The 20,778-nt window shown below is 52.5% G+C and overlaps 1 protein-coding gene and 1 pseudogene across 1 annotated transcript; one reads left to right on the top strand and one right to left on the bottom strand.

Moving 5' to 3' along the window:
• Positions 1–2,639: 2,639 nt before the first annotated feature.
• LOC123455831 lies at positions 2,640–3,120 on the bottom strand (annotated as a pseudogene).
• Positions 3,121–4,726: 1,606 nt separating this feature from the next.
• Tbata (thymus, brain and testes associated) lies at positions 4,727–20,731 on the top strand. The gene is made up of 10 exons (XM_045137762.1): positions 4,727–4,767; positions 6,688–6,932; positions 9,300–9,455; positions 10,340–10,419; positions 11,032–11,043; positions 13,226–13,399; positions 15,365–15,446; positions 16,536–16,677; positions 19,904–19,956; positions 20,549–20,731. Exons 1-10 carry the CDS (start codon positions 4,727–4,729, stop codon positions 20,632–20,634), a joined length of 1,071 nt encoding a protein of 356 aa, XP_044993697.1. The 3' UTR covers positions 20,635–20,731.
• The last annotated feature ends 47 nt before the right edge of the window (positions 20,732–20,778 follow it).

Raw genomic sequence — 20,778 nt, 5'->3', positions numbered from 1 at the left:
TCACTGTGCGTCCTGTCTCCATTCAGTGACCAGTGATAATTATTACCGCCATCGTCTCGTGTACCTATGACCAGGTGGTTCACTCCCGTGATCAGCGCTGGAAGCGTCACTTGCTCGTTCTGTCTCCCGTAATGCTCCAGGCCTCTTTCTACCTGAGCTGTCCAGGCAGAGGACCAGACCTCAAACCTCTCCTGTGTGGATTCATTGGCTTTTCTGGGCAACTCCTGAAGTAGATGGTGGTGTTCGTGTCCCGGCTCCAGACACAGAAGTACCAGTAAGAGATTATATGTGATGCCACACACTCTTCCTTTTATATACATATATTTTATTTATTTATTTGAGAGACAGAAAGACAGGAAGAGGCAGATAGAGAAAATGGGTGCATCAGGGCCTCCAGCCACTGCAAGTAAACTCCAGACACATGTGCCACCTTTGTATATCTGGTTTACGTGGGTACTGGGGAATCGAACCTTGGTCCTTAGGCTTCGCAGACAAGTGCCTTAACCACTGAGCAATCTCTCCAACCACCCTTTTTTAAAAATTTACTTATTTATTTATTTATTCATTGGTTTTTCAAGGTAGAATCTCACTCCAGCTCAGGATGACCTGGAATTCATTATGGCCTCAGGATAGCCTTGAACTCACAGTGATTCTCCTACCTCTGCCTCCCGAGTGCTGGGATTAAAGGCATGTGCCACCATGCCCAGCCCTTATTTATTTATTAGAGAGAGAGGAAGAGAGAGAGAGAGAATGGGTGCACCAGGACTTCCAGCCCCTGTAAACAAATGCCAGACACATGTGCCACCATGTACATCTGGCTTACGTGGGTCCTGGGGAATCAAACCTGGGTCCTTTGGCTGTGCACATAAGCACCTTAACTGCTATGCTATCTCTCCAGCCCCCACACACTATTCAAGGTAGGGTCTCACTCAAGCCCAGGCTGACCTGGAATTCACTATGGAGTCTCAGGGTGGCTTCGAACTCACGGCGATCCTCCTACCTCTGCCTTCCGAGTGCTGGGATTAAAGGCGTGCGCCACCACGCCTGGCCACACGCTATTCTTAACACTTTAATGTCTTTGACACTTAAATTCCCAAGAGGCAATAAGTGGGTGTGACATCTCCCTTTCCGAGATACGGAGACCAAGTCTCAGAAACCCTGGGTAAATTATCTGAGGGCCACACAGCCAAGGAGTAGCAGGATGGGGATAATAAACCACTATTCCACATCTCTAGCAGTACAGGCTGCTTACCCAACTGACAACCCAGAATCCTTCCAACTGCCCACCCCACCACCAAGGGAGGCCGGAGGGACACAGGCAGGGCCTGTCTGTTAATCTCTCCTGTAAGCGACAGTGTGCTGAGTGTTGATCCCCAAAAGCAGAGCTCACGGAGGCAGACCCCCGACCACCACCCTCACACAGCAGCATCAGTGGCATCAAGCTGGGACCCTCGGCCAGCCTCTTCCTCTACCTGCTGCTGACTGGCTGAGCCAGATAGTCAACCTTCTTTTCCGGGTCCCCAATGGAAATGTTTGGATGGGAAATGGAGGAGGAGCTTGGAGGGACAAGAAGAAGATCTCAGCTTGAGGGAAAGAGGAGCTGGGTGGGGGTGAGGCAGAAGGGTGATGGAGAGCTGTTCCGGAGTTGCAGGGAACAGGTAACCTAGCAACCTGGGCTCAATATAGTCACAAAGCAGCAGGCTTGCTCACAGCTCTGACGAGCCTTGCCCTTAATTAGTGTTCTTAAGCCTTCCTGCTGGGGCAGCGGCGGCTTCTGGCTCACATGCTCTAGCGGGCATCCTCCTGGTGAGTCCAAAGACCTCTCTGGGGGAAGAAATAGATGCTGGAACCAGATGGGGACTCAGGGAGGGCCCCCTCGAGACAGAGGACCAGGGGGGGTGTCCTATACTGGATTAGTGGCCACTTTGGGATCCAATGCACCTGCTGTCCAAGAGCCCAGTGACAGAGACAGAGACGGGCAGAGGTGGCTGCAGTGGCCCCTGCCTGTCCCCCTCTAGAGAAGGCAGATTTGTGATGTCTCTACCGACCTCTTGAGTGTGGGTAGTGACCCACAAGTGGTCTTATTGTGGTAGTTGAACGGGTCACGTCTAACATTCCCAGAGCAAAAAGAAAGCACAGGATGAAAAAAAAAAACAAAAACAACACCTGTGTGCTTTACATGGGATAGCGGTGACTATTGCCTTTGAGTCTGTCTAAAGAGCCCTTTTTGCTGTAGGCAGCTGGGTTCCAGGCCTTTAAACGCCCTGTTGCCAAGCATGAAACACCTAAAACATCGAGAGCCCAAGCCCTGTCATGGAGGATGCCCACCTGAAGCTTCCTGAAAAGGAAACTCACTGCTCACTGTCTTCAGAGGAAAGATCAGGAGGAGCCTGTGAGTCTGGGTGTTGGTCCCTGGCTGTGCAGCCTTGAACAAGGACAAGCCCTACCTCTAACCTGGCAGAGCCTCTTGGGACCCCTTGCAGATCTGTGACTCTGAAGGCCAGTTCTCAGAACCTACTTAGGTCACATTCTAACCCCATCCCTGCGACTTTCATCAGGTCCATGAATTTGAATTTTTTATTTTATTTTATTATTATTTTTTTTTTTTTTGATGGCCAGGATCATTGAATCTTAAGTGTTCAGGGAAAGCTGAACACAAGACGGCTCCACTCCTGCGTCTTCTCAAGTGCTTCCTCCTTGCGCTTGCCCTTCTCCTTTCCTACTTGGCGAGATTTGGCTTTCCGTTCCAGGATCTTCTTGCGATCTTTATCCAGTTTTAGCCTGGTGATCACCACCTTTCTGGGGTGGATGCCCACATGGACAGTTGTGCCTTTTCCCTCTGAACCCGTTCAATGTAGATGACATATTTCTTCCTGTATACCTGGACTGCTTTGCCAGTCTGCTGACCTTTATGATGTCCTCATACCACCTGAACTTCATCATCCTTTCGGATAGGCATGGAACGAACATTGTACTTCTGTCTCAGCTCTTTGGAAAGAGGGGAAGACATAATCTTCCTCCGGATGTGGGAAGATGCATTGAAATGCCTTTTACGGTTCTTGCTTCGGTCAGAAGTCACAAAGGGATTGAACTTCATTTTGGCAGCTACCACTCTGGGGATGGCCGCTAAAGGGAAGAGCATGAATTTTTTATATTTTCTTCTTTATTTCTTCCCTTCCTTCCTTCTTTCTATCTTTCTTTCTTTTCTTTACAGAGAGAGAGAGAGAGAGAGACAGGGGGAGAGAGAGAGAGAGAGAATTGGCACGCCAGGGCCTCAGCCACTGCAATCAAACTCCAGATGCGTGTGCCAGCTAGTGGGCATGTGCCACCTTTGTGTGTCTGGCTTACGGGGGATCTGGAGAGTAGAACATGGGTCCTTAGGCTTCGCAGGCAAGCACCTTAGTCACTAAGCCATCTCTCCAGCCTTATCTTTCTTTCTTGAGAGGAAAGACAGAGAGGGACGAAGAGAAAAAATATATATGGGCACTGCAAATCAACTCCTGATGTATACACCATTTTGTGCATCTGGCTTCACCTGGCTGATGAGGAATCAAATCCAGGCCAGCAGGCTTGACAAGTAAATACCTTTAACTGCTGAGCCACCTCCCCAGCTCAGGTCCATGAATTTGACACCTACCATCTCCCATCTACCTCGCTTAATTTGCTTTTTGATAGTATTGTGGGCTGCAGCCAATGAGCCACCTAATCCCAAGAATTAAAATGTCACCACTAGCACATTTCTTACGTGCTTTTTGGCTTTTATCCCCGCCCAGAAGTAACCACTATGGGGATTGGGAATTTCTTTGTTTTTTATTTTTATATTTGTGTGTGTGAGTGTGTGTACATGATTGTCTGATTGTAAGTTTATGATCATTTTGTTTGCCTATGAACTTTTATTTTAAAATATTTTATACATTTATTTTTATTTTGGTGGTTTTTTTTTTTTTTTTTTTTTTTTGAGGTAGGGTCTCACTGTAGTTCAGGCTGACCTGGAATTAACTATATAGGCTCAGGGTGGCCTCAAACTCACTTCAATCTTCCTACCTCTGCCTCCCGAATGCTAGGACTAAAGGTGTGTGACAACATGCCCGGCTCAATGTTCTTTTTTGTTGTTGTTGTTGTTTATTTATTTATTTGAGAGCAACAGAGAGAGAGAGAGAATGGGCACGCCAGGCCTCCAGCCACTGCAAACAAACTCCAGATGCGTGTGCCCCCTTGTGCATCTGGCTAACGTGGGTCCTGGGGAATTGATCCTTGAACTGGGGTCCTTAGGCTTCATAGGCAAGCGCTTAACCACTAAGCCATCTCTCCAGCCCTCAATTGTTCTTTTTTAAACTTATGTTTCTTTTTATTTTTGATATTTTGAGACAGGGTCTCACTCTAGCCTGGAATCTGTAGCCCAGGCTGGCCTCAAATTTACAGCAATGCTCCTGCCTTAGACTCCCAAGTGCTGGGAGAGCAGGCAACACCGGGGTGTGAATAGCAGTAGTCTTCTACATAACTCCTATTAAACTCCCGCAAGAGTTTTTGTTTCATATTTGGAAGAGAAAATGCTGGGAAAGACAGTGTACAAGCCCTGAACTTGATCCGATATTATCCTCTTTCTCTCCAAAGTGTTGGCTCCAGCCTATGCTCCTGGTGCCAGTCCGCGAGCGCACCTCACGCCCGTCCTGAACACGAGCTTTGGATTCAGGAGTCTTTCCCCCACTGAAACCCCACACTGGCTATGGAGGCCAAGACTCAGCTGGCTGAGCAGCCAGTGACGAGGTGAGGCCCTAAATGCTCACATGCGGACCAAAGCATGTGTTGAGGCCAGGGGAGCCGGGGTCCCTGGAGCCGGGAAAACTCAGTAAACTGGGGTCCAAGATCCTTCCTCCTCCTTCTCCTACCATCTACTAGGGCCCTGGTGGCCGAGTTAGCTCAGGTTTTGGGAAGGGCCTGAGCACAGGCATTCTGGGGGTTTCTGGTGACATCACTTTTTAAAAAAATTTTTTTATTAGCATTTTCCATGATTATAAAAAATATCCCATGTTAATTTCCCCCTTGCCCCCCACACTTTCCCCTTTGAAATTCTATTGACATCACTTATTAATTGGGGGTACAGGATGGGTAGCCAAATGCACTTTCAAAGGTTATTTTGCTTTATGTCTTTTTTGTTTTTATTCATTTATTTATTTTTTGAGGTAGGGTCTCACTCTAGCTCAGGGTGACCTGGAATTCACTGTGTAGTCTCAGGATGGCCTTGAACGCATGGCGATCCTCCTACCTCTGCCTCCCAAGTGCTGGGATTAAAGGCGTGCTCCACCACGCCCGGCACTTTATGACTTTTTAAAAAACATATTTACTTATTTATTTGAGAGAGAGGGAGACAGCAAGAGGCAGATAGAAAGAAAGAGAATGGGTGTGCCAGGGCCTCCAGCTGCTGCAAATGAACTCCAGATGCGTGCACCACCTTGTGCACTGAGCTTCTGTGGGTTCTGGGCAAATCAAACTGGGGTTCTTTGGCTTTGCAGGCAAGCGCCTTAACTACTAAGCCATTTTGCCAGCCCTATGCCTTTTTAAAAATGTTTTATTTATGTGAGAGAGAGAAAGAGGCAGATAGAGAGAATGGGCTCAGTAGGGCCTCTAGCCACTACATATGAACTCCAGACACAAGCACCCCCTTGTGCATCTGGCTTTACATGGGTACTGGGGAATCGAACCTGGGTCCTTTGGCTTTGCAGGCAAACACTTTAACCACTGAGCTATCTCTCCAGCCCATTGTTTTATGTCCTTAAGTCCCAGATTGCCTGGAGGCGAGAGGAAAATGGAACAGGAAACTCAGGACCCCCCTGCCCAGCAAAATCCTCCTAAGGATCAGGGGCAGCAAATGTGGCTTAACGCATCCACAGTCCATCTCTGCTCCTCCAGCCAGGGCCAGCAGGAGAAGGGAATACAGACAGACAACAGGTAGAGATGGCTTTTCAGGCCCACGTGGCCTCCACCTCTTCCTTCAGGGGCAGAGGCGTGGGGCCCTTAGGATGGGATGGGCGCTGGGAACCTGAGCAGGCTCGTGTCCAGTGAAGCCTCACAGAGCCGCGGACCTTCCCGGCAGCTTTGGCGTCAACTCCTCATCTGCTGGGAGGGTCTCTGTGGAGAAAGGACTTTTGCCAGGCCCATCTGGCCTTGGTGCTGAGTCTGGGCTAGGACTGTCCCCAAGGGCAGAGAGGGGAGGGTGACCGCCTGCAGCTGGCTTCTTGAGGCTGCCAACAGTTTGGCTTGGGGAGAACCCCTGCTGAGGCCAGCCCTCTACTCCTGGGGTGCAAGATTTAAATATAAGGGGCCACTGGACCATCCCAGGTGTACGGTGATTAGGTGCATGTGAGGCTTCTCTTTCTGGTTTTAGATCTGGTCTCTGGGAGAAAACAGGGGTCCTGGGAGATTCCATCTGAGTGCTCACAAATGGGCTGCAGTGCCCTTCCAAGGCATCTTGGGAAGGCAGAGGCTTGCTGGGACCAGTTGTCACCATTGGGAAAGGACTCTGGGGGAGCTGAGCTTTGGGTGCCATAGGGTGGGGGTGCTAGGGTCTGAGGAAGGAAGATTTTAGTCTCTGGGATTGGGCTCCTTGACAAGCAGGGAGCTCTGAGGCCAGGTGGGCACGTGAGCCAGAGGGAGCACCGCTCACATCTCTCTAACCCTCCCCTTCAGCCCAAAGGTGTCGCTGAAGCCCGAGAAGAAACCCAAACCAGCGCACAAGCCACAGAACACTGGGGATTCCCGGGCCCAGAAGGAGCTGATGACCCCAGGCATCGTGGATTTCGGGCTGATCCAAGAGTCCTTCAAGGCCCCCCACCCCCTCCAGACCCCTGGCACTTACCGCTTTGGCCGCCTCAGTCACCACTCCTTCTTCTCCCGACACCACCCCCACCCCCAGCACGTGACCCACATACAAGGTAAGGCCAGGTGGGCAGGGCTGGTCAGGGCTGGGGAGGAGCAGAGCGGGGGTCACTGCTTAGCCTTGGGATCTGGGCAGGAGGCACACACTTTAGCCCCTGTTTTCGGGCAGGAGTCAGAGAGCATGAGACCTGGCCAGGGTCCCAAGACTGTCCAGTGGCCAAGCCACAAGTGAACTGGGGGACGGGAGAGAAGCAGAGGCTCCAGGATGTATCAGAGGACCCCTACAGGATTTCCCTTCCTGCCCAATTCTCCCACTCTATAAATCAGCGAAAGGAAGAGGCATTCTGCCTGAAAACCCTGCTCTGCCTTCCGATTCAGCTGTCTCGTCCTGGCAGCCATCCCTCTGTGCATCCCACCCACCCACACATCCATGTGTCCATCCGTCCATCCGTCCCCAGCACTTACAGAAGGAGATCTACAGGAAGGCACTTCTCTAGGCTCACAGGACAAGGCAGTGAACAAAACAGTCACTGATGTCCTGAAGCTTACATCCAATGTGGCAGGGTGAGGAGATTAGACCAGATGTCAGAGACAGGCTACAGAGGCGAGACTGCCATTTTCAAAAGGTGCTCATGAAACCCTTAGGCAATCACTCGATACTGAGCAGAGAACTCAAGGAAGCATTGATGTGAACCACTGCAGGGCTGGATCAAGCAGGCCTTGCAGGCCACTGGTGCTGCCTGAAGCCATCTTAGCCAGGTTATGATCCCAGAACTTTCAAGGCAGAAGCAGGAGGCTCAGCACAAGTTCAAGGCCAGCCTGGTCTATATAATGAACTCCAGGCCAGCCAGGGTGACATAGTGAGACCCTTTCTCCAAAAGCCAAAAAAAAAAAAAAAGACTGAGTCAGGGAGAACCATTTGGAGGGTGACATCACAAAAATAACAGAAGTGACAGCTGTGAGCTATTTTCACAAGGTCAGCCTGGCCTCTCTCTTGACAGTGGCTCATTCATCAAGCAGTGGGAGATTCCATGACCCTTCTCTAGAGGTACAGAAGGGATAGCCCATGAGATTTAATGACTGACCATAAAAATGGTGGGTCAAGGTGGTAAGGCATCAAGGCCCACTCTGGGTTCTTGGCCTGGAGAAACTGAATGACCTAGCATCAAAAAGCTATCAAGGGGGCTGGAGAGAGGGCTTAGCGGTTATGGCGCTTACCTGCAAAGCCTAAGAACGCACACTCGAATCTCCACGTCCCACATAGCCAGTCATCAGGTGCCGCAAGCACGCAATGCCACATGTGCTCACAAGGGGGCGCATGCGTCTGGAGTTTGTACATAGCAGCTGAAAGACCCTGGCGTGTCCATTCTTTCTCCCTCTTTCTTTCTCTATCTTTCTCAAAAATAAAAATGAAAATAAAACTCTTAAAACAGCAATCCAGGGGCTGGCGAGATGGCTTAGCAGTTAAGACGCTTGCCTGTAGAGCCTAACCATGTGAGCTTAGTCCCCCAGTACCCACATAAAGCCAGATGCACAAAGTGGTGCATGCATCTGGAGTCCGTTTTCAGTGGCCAAAGGCTCATTCTCTCTACCTCTCTCTATTGCAAATAACTAAATTTAATAAAAAAATTTTAAAGCCACCAAGGGCCATTTTGGAGGAGTGCGGAGAGTACAGGTAGGGATGGGCTGGGGGAGATGAAAGATATGAATCATGAGGTAGCGTTTACGACAGGGGAGGCTGGGGACGGACGGCTGTGAGGAGCATTCCAGAAGAAAGGGCGTGCCAGAGTGGATGGTGGAGACCCAAGAGAGCAGAACTTGGGGGACTGAGTAGTTCCCAGACCCCAAGACTAAGAGATTGAAAAGACTGGAGTAAATCATTAGAGAAGACGAGGAAAGACAGGGAGGCAAGAAGTGGCTGTAGAGTGAGGATCCTGGGGCCAAAGGAGCGTCTTCAGGAAGGAAGTTGCCACCATGTGGAGGCCTAGCCAGGCTTGTCCTCAAAGCTGGATTCCAAGTGACAATGTCACTGTTGTCCAGACTCTGAGTCTGGACTGGAAAGACCCTCACATGTAAACTTGTCCCCCACCGTCTCCAGGCTCAAAGCGAACAGAAGATCTGTCTAGAGGGTCTAATTCAGCCTCTAGCCCAGGCCCCCTCCCGCCAGACTGAGGCTGACCGCTCCCTCTCCACTGTTCTCAGTCTTAAGCTATGTGCACTCCTTGGGCCTGGCCCAGGAAGTCAGAAGGACCTCAGAATGAGATGCCCACAAAACTGGGTTCTTCCCACTCTCAGTGGGTAAGGGGGCTACTGGTCTAGGTTGTTGACTGACGACACAGGCTTCTGGTTACAGGAAGAGAAATCAGAGCCTCCTGGGGTCCAGCCAGGCTACCCCAAGCCCACGGATTTCACCCCCTCCGCAGATTCCACGGGGAAGCCTGTCTGTGTTGTCAGGGACGAGTCCTCCCTGGTACCTTTGCCTCCGCCCACATTCTTATCCTACTGTCTGATGGGGATGCCCACCATTTCTGACCCCATTGGGGACCCACAGTCCAATCGGAACCCCCAGCTTTCTTCTGGTGAGTAGTTGGGTCACACCCTTCTATGGGGATGAAGGGGTCACACTACCCCCGCCCCCAAGGTCTGCATGGCTTGAGCAGGTGCCCAAGAAGGAAGGGGCGCTGCTCTTCAATCGGGACTCCCCTTTCCCCTCATTTCTTGTCCTTGCAGTACTTTCTGCCTTGTCCCCAGGTCCTAGCCCTCCAAAAAAGCCCCCTTGCTGGGATTTAAGGTGCTTGAGGAGCAATAAAAATCAGGAGCCCGGTTGATATTGACAAGTCACGTGACAGGAGTGACACCTGGAATATTTAGTGGCAGATACCGTTGGACACCAGCTGATGCAAACCATCGGCCGTGGTGCTGGAGGGACTTTGGAGGAACCAACCTTGCCCAACTCGGCCTCTCTGAGGCTGTGGGTGTGGCATGGTGGAGATCCTAGGGAAGCGATGGTGTCGGCACCAGGCAGGAAGGTGCCAGGGCCAGCTGCACAGTACTGGACCAGATTTTCCAGAGAGTGGCCCATTGTCTCAATCAAGGGCAAGGCATCTTTTCCCAAGTCCCAGTCCTGGTTCCTTGAGGCAGATAAAGCCAGATCAAACCACATGCATCTAGACACAAGTAGCCTACAACATTCTCCAGCAGTCCCCGGAATGGCATAGACTGTTAATATAATACTAGCGCCCTCCAGAAGCGATCACCCACGCGCAGCGCAGCTCCTAAACCTACCTCCAGGGCAGAGAGGCTTAAAAAAGTGGGGCGCATGCCTTTAATGCCATCACATAGACCCTACCTCGGAAGACCAAAAAAAAAAAGAAAAAAAGAAAGTAGGGCTTTCTCTGCCGTCCCAGCCCCAGGGCCACAGGGAAAGCCAGCAGGACCCCAGGATTTTGTCCCTTCCTCCCAGACACCTGGAAGAAGGAGTTGAAAGAGCTGACTTCCCGCGTAGCTTTCTTCACCAAGGAGGATGAGCCGGTGATGAAAGAGGTGGGTGCAGGGCAAAGGAGGAAGTAGGGAAGTAGACCCCCGCGCCCCGCCCCAAGGAAGTCCCCTCAAAGCTCTGCCTCTGCCTCTGGCAAGAGAGGCTGATCATGAGGGAGAAGCCGGCCGTGAAAGGCTGGGGAGATGGCTGAGTTAGTAAGGCGCTTGCTGTGCAAGTGTGATGATCTGAGTTCAGATCCCTCCCATGTAAACGCTGGGCAGGAAAGAGCGGGTCCGTCATCCTCGCAGAGGGGAGGTAGACATCAGAGGCTCACTAGCCTCACTGGCCAGCTAGTGTAGCCGGATCAGGGAGTCCCAGGTTCCGTGAGACACCATCTCACAAAAACAAAGGAGGAAAGTCATTGGTAAGTTGCCTGACATTGACCCCTGGCCTCCACATATGCACGCATGTGCGCATACACACACTCACACACACACACACACACACACGCATGCAAACACACTCAAACATGCATACATGCACACCACACATACACATACACAGAAAAGGGGGATAAGGTGAGACTGAAGGTGTAGAAATCCAAGAAGGATCCCCCCAACAAAACAGGCCGCTAGGGGTGTGATATACACTCAGATACCACTGGCAGGTCTTCTGAGCAGAGACTCCAGGCACAACAGCTACCCTCCTGCAGGACACTGTGAGACCCCAGGGCATGGAACACGGGAGGGAAGTGGGGAGCAATGGAGAGCAGGTGAGGAGGAATTTGTGTGAAACTTCCTGGCATAGATTAGTGTCCAAACTCCTAAGAAGGCTTTCAGACAGAATGGAGCTGACTTAATGGGTGGTGTTCTGTGACACTGTAAACTGGTAAAGGCAGTCTGGAGGTGGTCTTGGGACAGAGCTGGCCTATACAACAGAGTGTGTTTTGAGCAACCGGGGTGGAGAGGCAGGGGCTGGCTTCCTGTCCCTTCTTACTGCTAACACACTTACTCTAGTGAGCTCTGACTAGGACTCTGTTTCTTACCTTTAAAATAGGCAGGGCTGGAGAGTTGGCTTAGTGGTTAAGACATTCGCCTGTGAAGGCTAAGGACCCAGGTTCGATCATTCAGGTCCTATGTAAGCCAGATGTACAAGGTGGCGCACACGTCTGGAGTTTGTTTGCAGTGGCTAGAGGCCCTGGCTCGCCCATTCTCTCTCTCTCTCTCCCTCTCTCCATCTGTAATAAATAGATAACTAAAAAAATCTTAAATAAGGGCTGGGGCTTAGAGGTTAAACTGCTTGCCTGCAAAGTTAAAGGACCCAGGCCCGATTCCCTAGGAGCTACATAAGCCAGATACACAGGGTGACACATGCATCTGGAGTGTTTTTAGGGGTTGGAGGCCCTGGAGTGCCCATTTTCTCTCTCAAATAAATTAATAAAAATAAAATGGGGAAGACAGGCTGAGGAGATTGCTCAGTGGTTAAGGCACTTGCCTGCAAAGTCTAATAACCCGGGTTCAACTCTCCAGTACCCACTTAAAGCCAGATGCACAAAGTGGCACATGTATCTGGAGTTCATTTGCTGTGGCTAGAGACCCTGGCACACCCATTTCTTCTCTCTCCTTCTCAAATAAATAAATTAAAAAAAAAAATAGGAAAGCCGGGCATGGTGGCACACGCCTTTAATCTCAGCACTTGGGAGGCAGAGGTAGAAGGACCACCATGAGTTCGAGAATTCGAGGCCACCCTGAGACTCCATAGTGAATTTCAGGTCAGCCTGGGCTAGAGTGAGACCCTACCTAGAAAAACCAAAAAAAAAAAAAAAAAAAAAAAAATAGGAGTAAGTCAGGCCTAGGGGCACACATGTGCAATCCCAGGATTCAGGAGGTTGAGGCAAAGATCGTAGTCAGTTCAGGCCAGCTAGGTCTAGATAGCAAGTTTCGGGCCATCTAGTGGTATTTAGTGAGACCCTGTCTCAAAACATACAAACAAAAATGGGCGCCAGGCATGGTGGCGCACGCCTTTAATCTTAGCAGTCACTTAGGTGGCAGAGGTAGGAGGATCGCTGTGAGTTCAAGACCACCCTAAGACTACACAGTGAATTCCAGGTCAGCCTGCGCTAAGGCAAGACCCAGCCTTGAAATAAAACCGGGGAGAGGGCCTGGGGAGAGGGCTCAATGACTAAAGGAGCTGAGTTCAGATTCTCAGGCCCATATAAAGGCGGAAGCTGTGAGTGGCTCCTATAGTCCATTGTGCCCACAACAAGAAGGGAGGCAGAGAGAGAAGAATTTCTCAGAAGCTCATGGGCCAAATAACCTGGTTACCGCGGCACTGAACAACGCAAATGAGTGACCTTGTCCCAAAGACGGGCTGACACCAAAAGTGGTCTTATGACTTCCATACTCACACACGAATACATGCACGCACTACAAGTCTTGGCTGCAATTGTAAAGGCAGGGACCCCGCGTCTTGCACCTGGAGTCCTGGCTTTCAGAACAACGGAGAGATATCAAGCTGTGGAGGCCAAACCTGTCGGACCTCGGAATTGGTGTTGATGTTAGGGCTTGGTTCAGGGTGCCGTTCTCCCATCTGTGAGGGGCCCGGCCAGGGGCAGCAGGCAGGGCCTGCCCAGGAGGAGGAAAGCTCATGCTGCATGCAAACCTGAGGGTAGAGGGAGCCCGAGACCATGAAGACTGGGGTCTAGGGCAGAGTGGGGTCGGCCTGATGATGGCCCAGTCCCTGACATTGCAGGAATATGGGGAGGATGTACCTGAAGGTGTGTGACATGGCCCTCTTGTCATCTCCCCCACCCTGCCTTCTCCCTTCCCTCTCACTGGCTCCTGGAGTCTCCGGTCACTTTTGTCCCGGCAGAAGGAGGAGCCTCCCAGGGAGCAAGGGGCAAAGTATTCCGCTGAGACGGGAAGGCTCATCCCGGCTTCCAGCCAAGCCCTGACTCGCCGGAGCTCCCGCCAGGGCCAGCGGAACCATTCTTCTAGCAGAGACAGAGGAGTCCAGGATTTACTCCTCCAGGACCAGGAGCTGCTGGTGAGCCCTATTTTGGGGGCAGGGGCTCCAGTGGTCCTTGCCTCCTGGTTCCCAGGCCTTCAAAGCAGGACCCTTCCAGGCTACCTTAGGGTGGCCTGTCTGGGGAGTCCAGCCTCCAAGACAGAAAGACCAGGAAGACCTCGGCCCAGGCATCGGCGTTCTGGGCGCCGAGTCCCACTGCCTCTAGGGAAATGGTACCTGCCTGGCACTGTTTGTGTAAGTTCTCTCCTCACCCACGAGTCTTGTCGCTATGACGTGGCCAAAACTGGGAGCGTGTGTACATTACCACAGAAGATCCACCCCCGTGGTGACATCTGTCATCCACGCAGGAATTGAGATGTTTGTAAGGCTGGTCCCAGACCAGTATCCCATCATAGTTTTTCATGGTTTTTTTTTTTTTTTTTGAGGTAGGGTCTCACTGTAGCCCATGCTGACCTGGAACTTACTCTGTAGTCCCAGGCTGGCCTCAAGCGCACAGGGATCCTTCTATTTCTACCTCCCTAGAGCTGAGATTAAAGGCGTGTGCCACCGCGCCTGGCTCAGTCTCCCGTCTTGGGCTCTGGCCTGAGTTTCCCACCTCCCCACGCTCATTTCTCCTTCTAGCTGGAGACGGGCCCCAGCATGCGACGGCAGACCAGGCCGCCAGCAAGTCCCGTGAAACTGCGCGTGTGTTCCCCTGGGAAGGCCCAGTTTGCCACCGCCTTCCTAAAGGCAGTGGACCCAGAATAGGGGACAGAAAGAGACAGGTCCCCAGGTTCCCATTCCATTGACGAGGAGGACAAGGCCCTGACACGTAGTGGTCTATGGCCCAGGTCCCCAGAGAAGGAGCGCTGTAGCTAGGGACCGGAACGGGTACTCTCTCTACCATAGGATGATGACCTCACCAGACGCGGAACTGGGTTCTCAGGTCCTATGGGGAGGGGGCACAGGAAAGGTAAGATAGATGGCAAAGATGACGGTAGAGCCAGGGACAGATCAGGGTGGGTCACCGCCACAGCTGGATGCTGGCCTGGAGGGTGGGCACCATGCAGGCAAAGGCCTGGGGAGAGGCCCAGCCCAGTTCCCACTCAGCCAAGGATAAGGCAGACCTGCTGGGATCTGACAGACCCCACCAGGTCCCAAGATGGCTGGCTGGCAAGTGCTGAGGGAACCTCACTTTCCTAGGACTCTGGGGGTCCTGCCTCCCACTGTGGGCCTCCACTCCAGCCAGCCATAGCTACAGCCACCGCCAGCAATCCGGCCTGGGAAGCTCCCAGAACACATGCGGGATAGATCTGGACCACTTGCTGCCACTACTTGACTTGAAGAGGCAGGGGAAGCCACAGGCTGAGGAGGCAGCTGGGAGCCTGCAGTCCCGGTTACTCAGCTGGTTGGAGCCCCTCGCCGGGCACCTGGCAGAAGCAGTCCGCTCTGACCCGCAGGCTGCCCGCCGCGAATCCCCATCCTCCTTGCAAACAGCTCCAGGCTCTGGGAACTCCAGGGTGGGGAGGCCCGTGGGGTACCCCAAATCCCCACCCAAAAGATCGCAGCGTGCAGAACTCGGTGCGTCTGTGAGGAGGTGACTGGCTAGCTCTGATTTTTGCCATCCCAGTGAGGGAGGTCCTGGGGGATTCAGTTAGCCCAAGGCGGCTCCAGCGATGAGGGCTAGCTACCTATGTGATGCCTGAGCTTGACTCTGCCACCAGGCCCCTGCTCAGTGTCTTTGCCTCGCCTGGCCTTCAGTGCTTTCCATGTCTAGCAGGGAGGGTAAAAAAAAAAAAAGATCTGTGGAGCGAAAAAGTCTCCCACAAAGTGCAAGGTCTCATGCAGACAGGAGGCAGGGACTACCACGGGGGACCAGGAGAGTGAAGCGTATGACCCGGGGAGCCCAAGTCAGAGGGACGGGCCCTTGGTGGCCCTGAATCCACTGTTGGCTGCAGTGTGCTGGGGCCTCACGCTGACCTAAGCCTGTCCTCCTGCCCACAGATTCTGGAACTTCTTTGTCAGGTTTTGCAGACAGATTCTTTGAGAGCTATCCAATTCTGGCTTCTCTACGCTCCGCCGAAGGGTGAGGACACAACCGCATGGCCCCCTTGCGAGGCGGGGGCTGCCGTGAACCTACTTGTTGTGCGTGTGTGTGCGTGTGTGTGTGTGTGTGTGTGTGGGTGGGTGGGTCAGAAGACAACCTTGGGCATTGCTCCTCGGGAATGCTGTCCTTTTCCAAAAAAAAAAAAAAAGTCGTTTATTTTTGTTTATTTTTATTTATTTGAGAGTGACAGACAGAGAAAGAGGGAAAGAGAGAGAGAATGGGTGCACCAGGGCTTCCAGCCGCTGCAAACATACTCCAGACACATGCACCCCCTTGTGCATCTGGCTAACTTGGGTCCTGGGAAATTGAACCTTGAACCTGGGTCCTTAGGCTTCACAGGCAAGCGCTTAACCGCTCAGTCATCTCTCTAGCCCTGTTTGCTTGTTTTTGAGGTAGGGTCTCACTCTAGCCCAGGCTGACATGGAATTCACCCTGTATTCTCAAGGTGGCCTCGAACTCACAGCGATCCTCCTACCTCTGCCTCCCGAGGGCTGGGATTCAAGGCGTGCGCCAGCCAGAACACATCTGTGTCTTCCTCAGCAGGGTCCTAGCGGCCCCACTCTTTGGAGGGGACCTTTCCTTCACGCAGACCCCAGGCCTAGGCACTTGTGGGTGGGGGAGAAACACGAAGATTTTACAACCCCTCTCCTCTATGGTGGGATGTGTGCACACTCAGGTGCAAGCCCAAGAACACTCCGGCACGTGCACACGGGCGGTGGGTGGAGGGGTGCGTGTCAGGGCGCAGTGGTGAGGGCTGGAAGCTGACTGAAGAAGGCTTCTTGGAATGAGAGAAAGGACTGGGGAAGGGAGTAGAGGGAGATGAAGAAGGCAGACCCCAGCAGGCTTCCCAGAGATTTTTTTTGGGGGGGGGGGATAGGGCTCAGAGCAGCTTGTGAGGCAGGAAAGGGTGTGGGTGCGGGCATGGATGCTCTGTACGTGGGCTGGGGTCATGTGGAGACGTGTGGGCAGCATGTGGTTAGGGAGGAAGCTTGCGCTTCCCCAGGGCTGGGAGTAATGGGGCCAGAGCTGAGCGACAGCTGAGGACACAGCCCGGCCCTGTGCTTTCAGAGAAAGATCTGGCTCTGCGGCTTCTACAGACAGCGGTGGCCCAGCTCCTCCCCCACCCCCTGACCTCCATTCCAGCAGAAAAACTCTTGAGCCATCTCCAAGACATTCAAGACTTGACTCCAGAGAAACAGCTGTCCTCCAGGTGGGTTCCAGGCCTCTTCCCATTTCCTTTACAGGCATCGTCTGTCTTCCCACAGAGGCTCAGTGGGCCCAGAGAAGGGGTTCTGGCGCTAGCCACAGCTGAGCAGACCAAACCTATCCTGAGCTGCCCCCCTCCCCACCTCAGGGTCCTCCAGGTCTAACTGAGCTGTCTGAGGGCCTTCACCACTAGGCTGAACTTGCTGCTGGCTCGGGGTTGATGGAGTGGGTGTCAGTTGTAACCACCCAATGCTGGGTAAGCCCCACCTCGAGAGGCTGCAGAGACAGCTCAGCAGTTGAGGCGCTTGCATGCGAAACCTAAGGACCCGGATTTGATGCTCTAGGTCCCCCATAAGCCAGATGCACAAAGTGGCGCATGTGTCAGGAGTTCGTTTGCAGTGTCTAGAGGCCCTGGTGCACCCATTCTCTCCCTCCCTCCCTCTTAACAAAAAGTAAATAAATAAAAATTGAGAAATACGTATATAGGAGGGAAGGAAGAACACAAGCCATGTGTTGTTGCAGCTGCCTTCATGTTGCTGGGACAAAATACCTGACCAAAAGCAGCTAATGAGAAGAAAGGGTTTATCTTGGCTTACAGTCTCATGCTTGCAGGGGAGGGAGGGCCGAGCGGAGGTTGGACATCGATCTTGCCACAGCAGCTGGCAGAACGCATCGAGAGTGAGTGAGCTAGCTCTGGCAAGGGGGTCCCTGTTGGCCTATCTAATGTCTCAAAGTCTGCCCCCAGTAGCGCACCTCTTCCAGCATGTCTCCACCTCCCAAACTGCCACCATCCAGGGACCGAGCATTGAAAGCTCATGAAGCTATGGAGGACATCTCACTCGAACTACCACAGCAGGCTATGTGGTTGACATGGGGTAACAAGGGTACCTTACGGCTGAGGAGAAAAGGGTTTATTACTCACGAATCGTGGAAGCAGGGGAATGCTTCTTGAGGTGCACTTTGTTTGCCCAGCACAGCTGTGTGTCTTCCGTACACTGCCTTCAGCGTACATAGGGGAAAGCCGGGACAAGGCTGTGACCACCCCGGAGGAGCCTGGCTGGTTGGCAGCAGAGTGGGACTTGGCTTATCTGACCCCCCACCCAGGCTAGCAATACCCAGCCCCATTCGGGAAGTCAAAATATGCAGTAGTGGTTATAGGGTAATCCTAGCGTGGGCAAGAGCCTGGGCTCCCTCTCCACCCCACACATACCACACACACCACCAACAACAACAAAATGGGGCTGGAGAGATGGCTTAGCAGTTAAGGCGCTTGCCTGTGAAGCCAGAGAACCCAGGTTTGATTCCCTAGTACCCAGGTGATGCATTATATGGTGCATATAATGTATATACATACATACATATATGCCTCTATCTCTCTCTCTGTCTCTTAAAGAAATAAAGTAAATAAATTTAAAACATTTTTTAAAAAGGATCTGAAGATTCTACTATATGAACACCCAGGTGAAGAAAGAGGGGAATGTTTATTTTTAACTCAAGTATTTCTGGCAGAACTTAGGGGACACTAAGAAGGAGTTGAAGCAGCAAATGAGAGGCTGGGAAAAGGCCAGCCCAGGAAGTGGGAGGGGGTCCGGGCATGGTGGTCTGGAATGAGCCAACTCTAGGGAAGAAGAAATGGCCTAGGTTTGTGGAAGGCATGGTTTTTGTTGTTGTTGCTGTGAGTTTGTTTTTATTTTGTTGTTGTTTTCCAAGATAAGGTTTCACTGTAGCTAGAGTGGCCTCAAATTCATGGTGATCCTCCTACCTCTGCCCGCCCAAGTGCTGGGATTAAAGGCATGCACCACCATGCCCAGATTTTTTTTGTTCATTTTTATTTATTTATTTGAGAGTGACAGAGAGAGAAATAGGCAGAGAGAGAGAGAGAATGGGCACACCAGGGCTTCCAGCCACTGCAAATGAACTCCAGATGTGTGCGCGCACTTGTGCATCTGGCTACTGTGGGTCCTGGAGAATCAAGCCTCGAACCAGGGTCCTTTGGCTTCACAGGCAAACGCTTAACCGCTAAGCCATCTCTCCAGCCCCCAGCTTTAAATATTTTTATTTACTTATTTGAGAGAGAGAGAAAATGAATGAGCACAGCTATTGCAAATCAACTTTATGCATGCACCACCCTGTGCATTTATGTGGGTCCTGAGGAATCAAACCTAGGTCCTTTGGCCTCACAGGCCTCACTAAGCCACCTCTCCAGCTCTGTTTGGTTTTTTTCTTTGAGGCAGGATATCACTCTAGCTCAGGCTGGCCTAGAGCTCACCATGATTCTCCTATCTCAGGCTCCCCAGTGCTAGATGAAAAGTGCGAGTCACACACCTGGCTGGCATAGGCTTTTGCTTATTTGTTTGTGTTTTTGAGACAAGATCTTATGTATCCCAGGCTGGCTTCCAACTTTCTACGTGTCTAAGGATGACTTCGAACTTCTGCTCCTCCTGCCTTGATACCTCCTCAGTACCGGGATTACAGGAACATAGCGCCATGCCCAGTTATACGTGGTGCCAGGGGTTGAGCCCAGGGCGGTGCGCACGCTGGCCAGGCCCTTTAACAGCTGAGCCATGTCTCCAGTCCTAAGGCACAGGTTCTTGCTCTGGGACTGGGCTTGGCTTTTTTTTTTCCTCTTTGAGAAGACAGAAGAGGGACTGGGGATGTGACTCAGTGGTAGATGGTTGGGTAGTGTGCACTAGGTCATGGGTTCGATCCTCATAACCATGGTGACGCTATACGCCAGAGGAGGATGGGCGTTGTGAGGAAGGCGGGCAGCGCAGGGAGCTTAGACACATGACTCTCTGAGACCCTCCCTTTCGCTCCTTTTCCCAGAGTTGTAGGGGAAATGTTGCGGGGGTGTAAAGGGCTTCAGCACCGTAAAACCTATGTGACATACAGGAGCATTACTCCCCTGTCAGTAACCAGCTTGAGGGAGGCAAGGGTTCGGTCTTCTCCCCATAAGCCAGTCGCCATTCCTTACGGCTCCCGGCAGGAGGGCGGCCTCGGTTCCCAGTGGCTGCAGCAGACACAAAATCACAGTTGTCCAGGTCCTGCTTTGGGGAATGAAAGGTAGTGGCCTGAATCCAGCCCATGGGCAGGCACATGGCAGCTGTCTAGGGGAGGTGGCTTGCCTCTCCTAGGAGGTGACAGCTGACCTCCCCTGCGCCACCACCCACCTTCTCACCCGCTGTCTGCAGACCTGACCTCCCAGCCCGTCCTTTGTTTTTTGGTTACAGTTCATCTTCAAAGAAGATGAAGACATCACCTCTACCAAAATGTGAAAGACCAGGTAAGAGCTCGTGGAGTGAGTCATCGTGGGAGCCCGGGGGCCCGCGCTGTCTGTGTCCCCTTGCACCGAAGCTGCTCTGGTCGTGTCTCCACTCAGCAGACGTCTGCTGAGCCCACACTTCGTTGGGAAGAGTTCAGAGGAAAGCACTGTAGGGGGCGTCGAGGAGGAATGGGAGATGCACTGGAGGTCACCCGCAGGGTGCGGCGTGGCCCTGTGGCTGCTGTGTGGAGCATGGATAGAGGGGTGGCAAGAAGGAACCAAGGGGCACCCGAGAGGCCCCTGCAGTGGCCCAAGTGCCTATGACTAGAATGGAGAAGGGTGGCTGGAGTGGGTAGAAGAGAACCCGGGTAGGAAGGGGACAGGATTCTCCCCCAGCAGGATCCCAGGTGCCGGGCAGAGTGCCTGGCATAAGTAGGCAATCGATTGGCATTTGCTACCTCATGAGAAAGGAGAGAGGTGTGGTAAGACTCAGAGGAAGGACTCAGCTTGCCCCAGGCCCTTGCTCGGGCCTCTCTCTCCCTGTCTGTTCTTTCTCATCCCCTGGGAGAAGGAAACCTCTCCTCTCCTCTGCCATTGTCTCTCTCCCCCGCAGAGTGCATGGGCAAAGCTCAGGTCCTCCGGGTTCACTCCAGTGAGGACACAGAGGAGAAGGTCTCCGAGTCAAAGGCCGAGGGCTGAGGAAGCCCGCAATGGAGCATGATGGCCTCTGCCTGGCTCTAAGGCTCCCCCAGTGCTCAGGAAGGCGACTTTCTGCGCCACCACCGCAACGCGAGCAGCCGAGTCTAGTTAATAAAACCCCGTCTCCCCGGGTGAGGACAGTTG

This window comes from Jaculus jaculus, chromosome 18, assembly GCF_020740685.1.
Source record: "Jaculus jaculus isolate mJacJac1 chromosome 18, mJacJac1.mat.Y.cur, whole genome shotgun sequence".
Lineage (NCBI taxonomy): Eukaryota > Metazoa > Chordata > Mammalia > Rodentia > Dipodidae > Jaculus > Jaculus jaculus.
Note: the sequence above shows the minus strand (reverse complement) of the source record. Positions and strands in the feature narration are given on the sequence as shown.

What these genes read in the sequence shown, in the direction of transcription:
- Tbata (XM_045137762.1), top strand. Translation starts at nt 4,727, where the DNA reads ATGGAGGCCAAGACTCAGCTGGCTGAGCAGCCAGTGACGAG. An exon ending in GCTGAGCAGCCAGTGACGAG is followed by an intron (nt 4,768 to 6,687) that starts GTGAGGCCCTAA and finishes CCTCCCCTTCAG; the next exon opens with CCCAAAGGTGTCGCTGAAGC. An exon ending in ACCAAAATGTGAAAGACCAG is followed by an intron (nt 19,957 to 20,548) that starts GTAAGAGCTCGT and finishes TCTCCCCCGCAG; the next exon opens with AGTGCATGGGCAAAGCTCAG.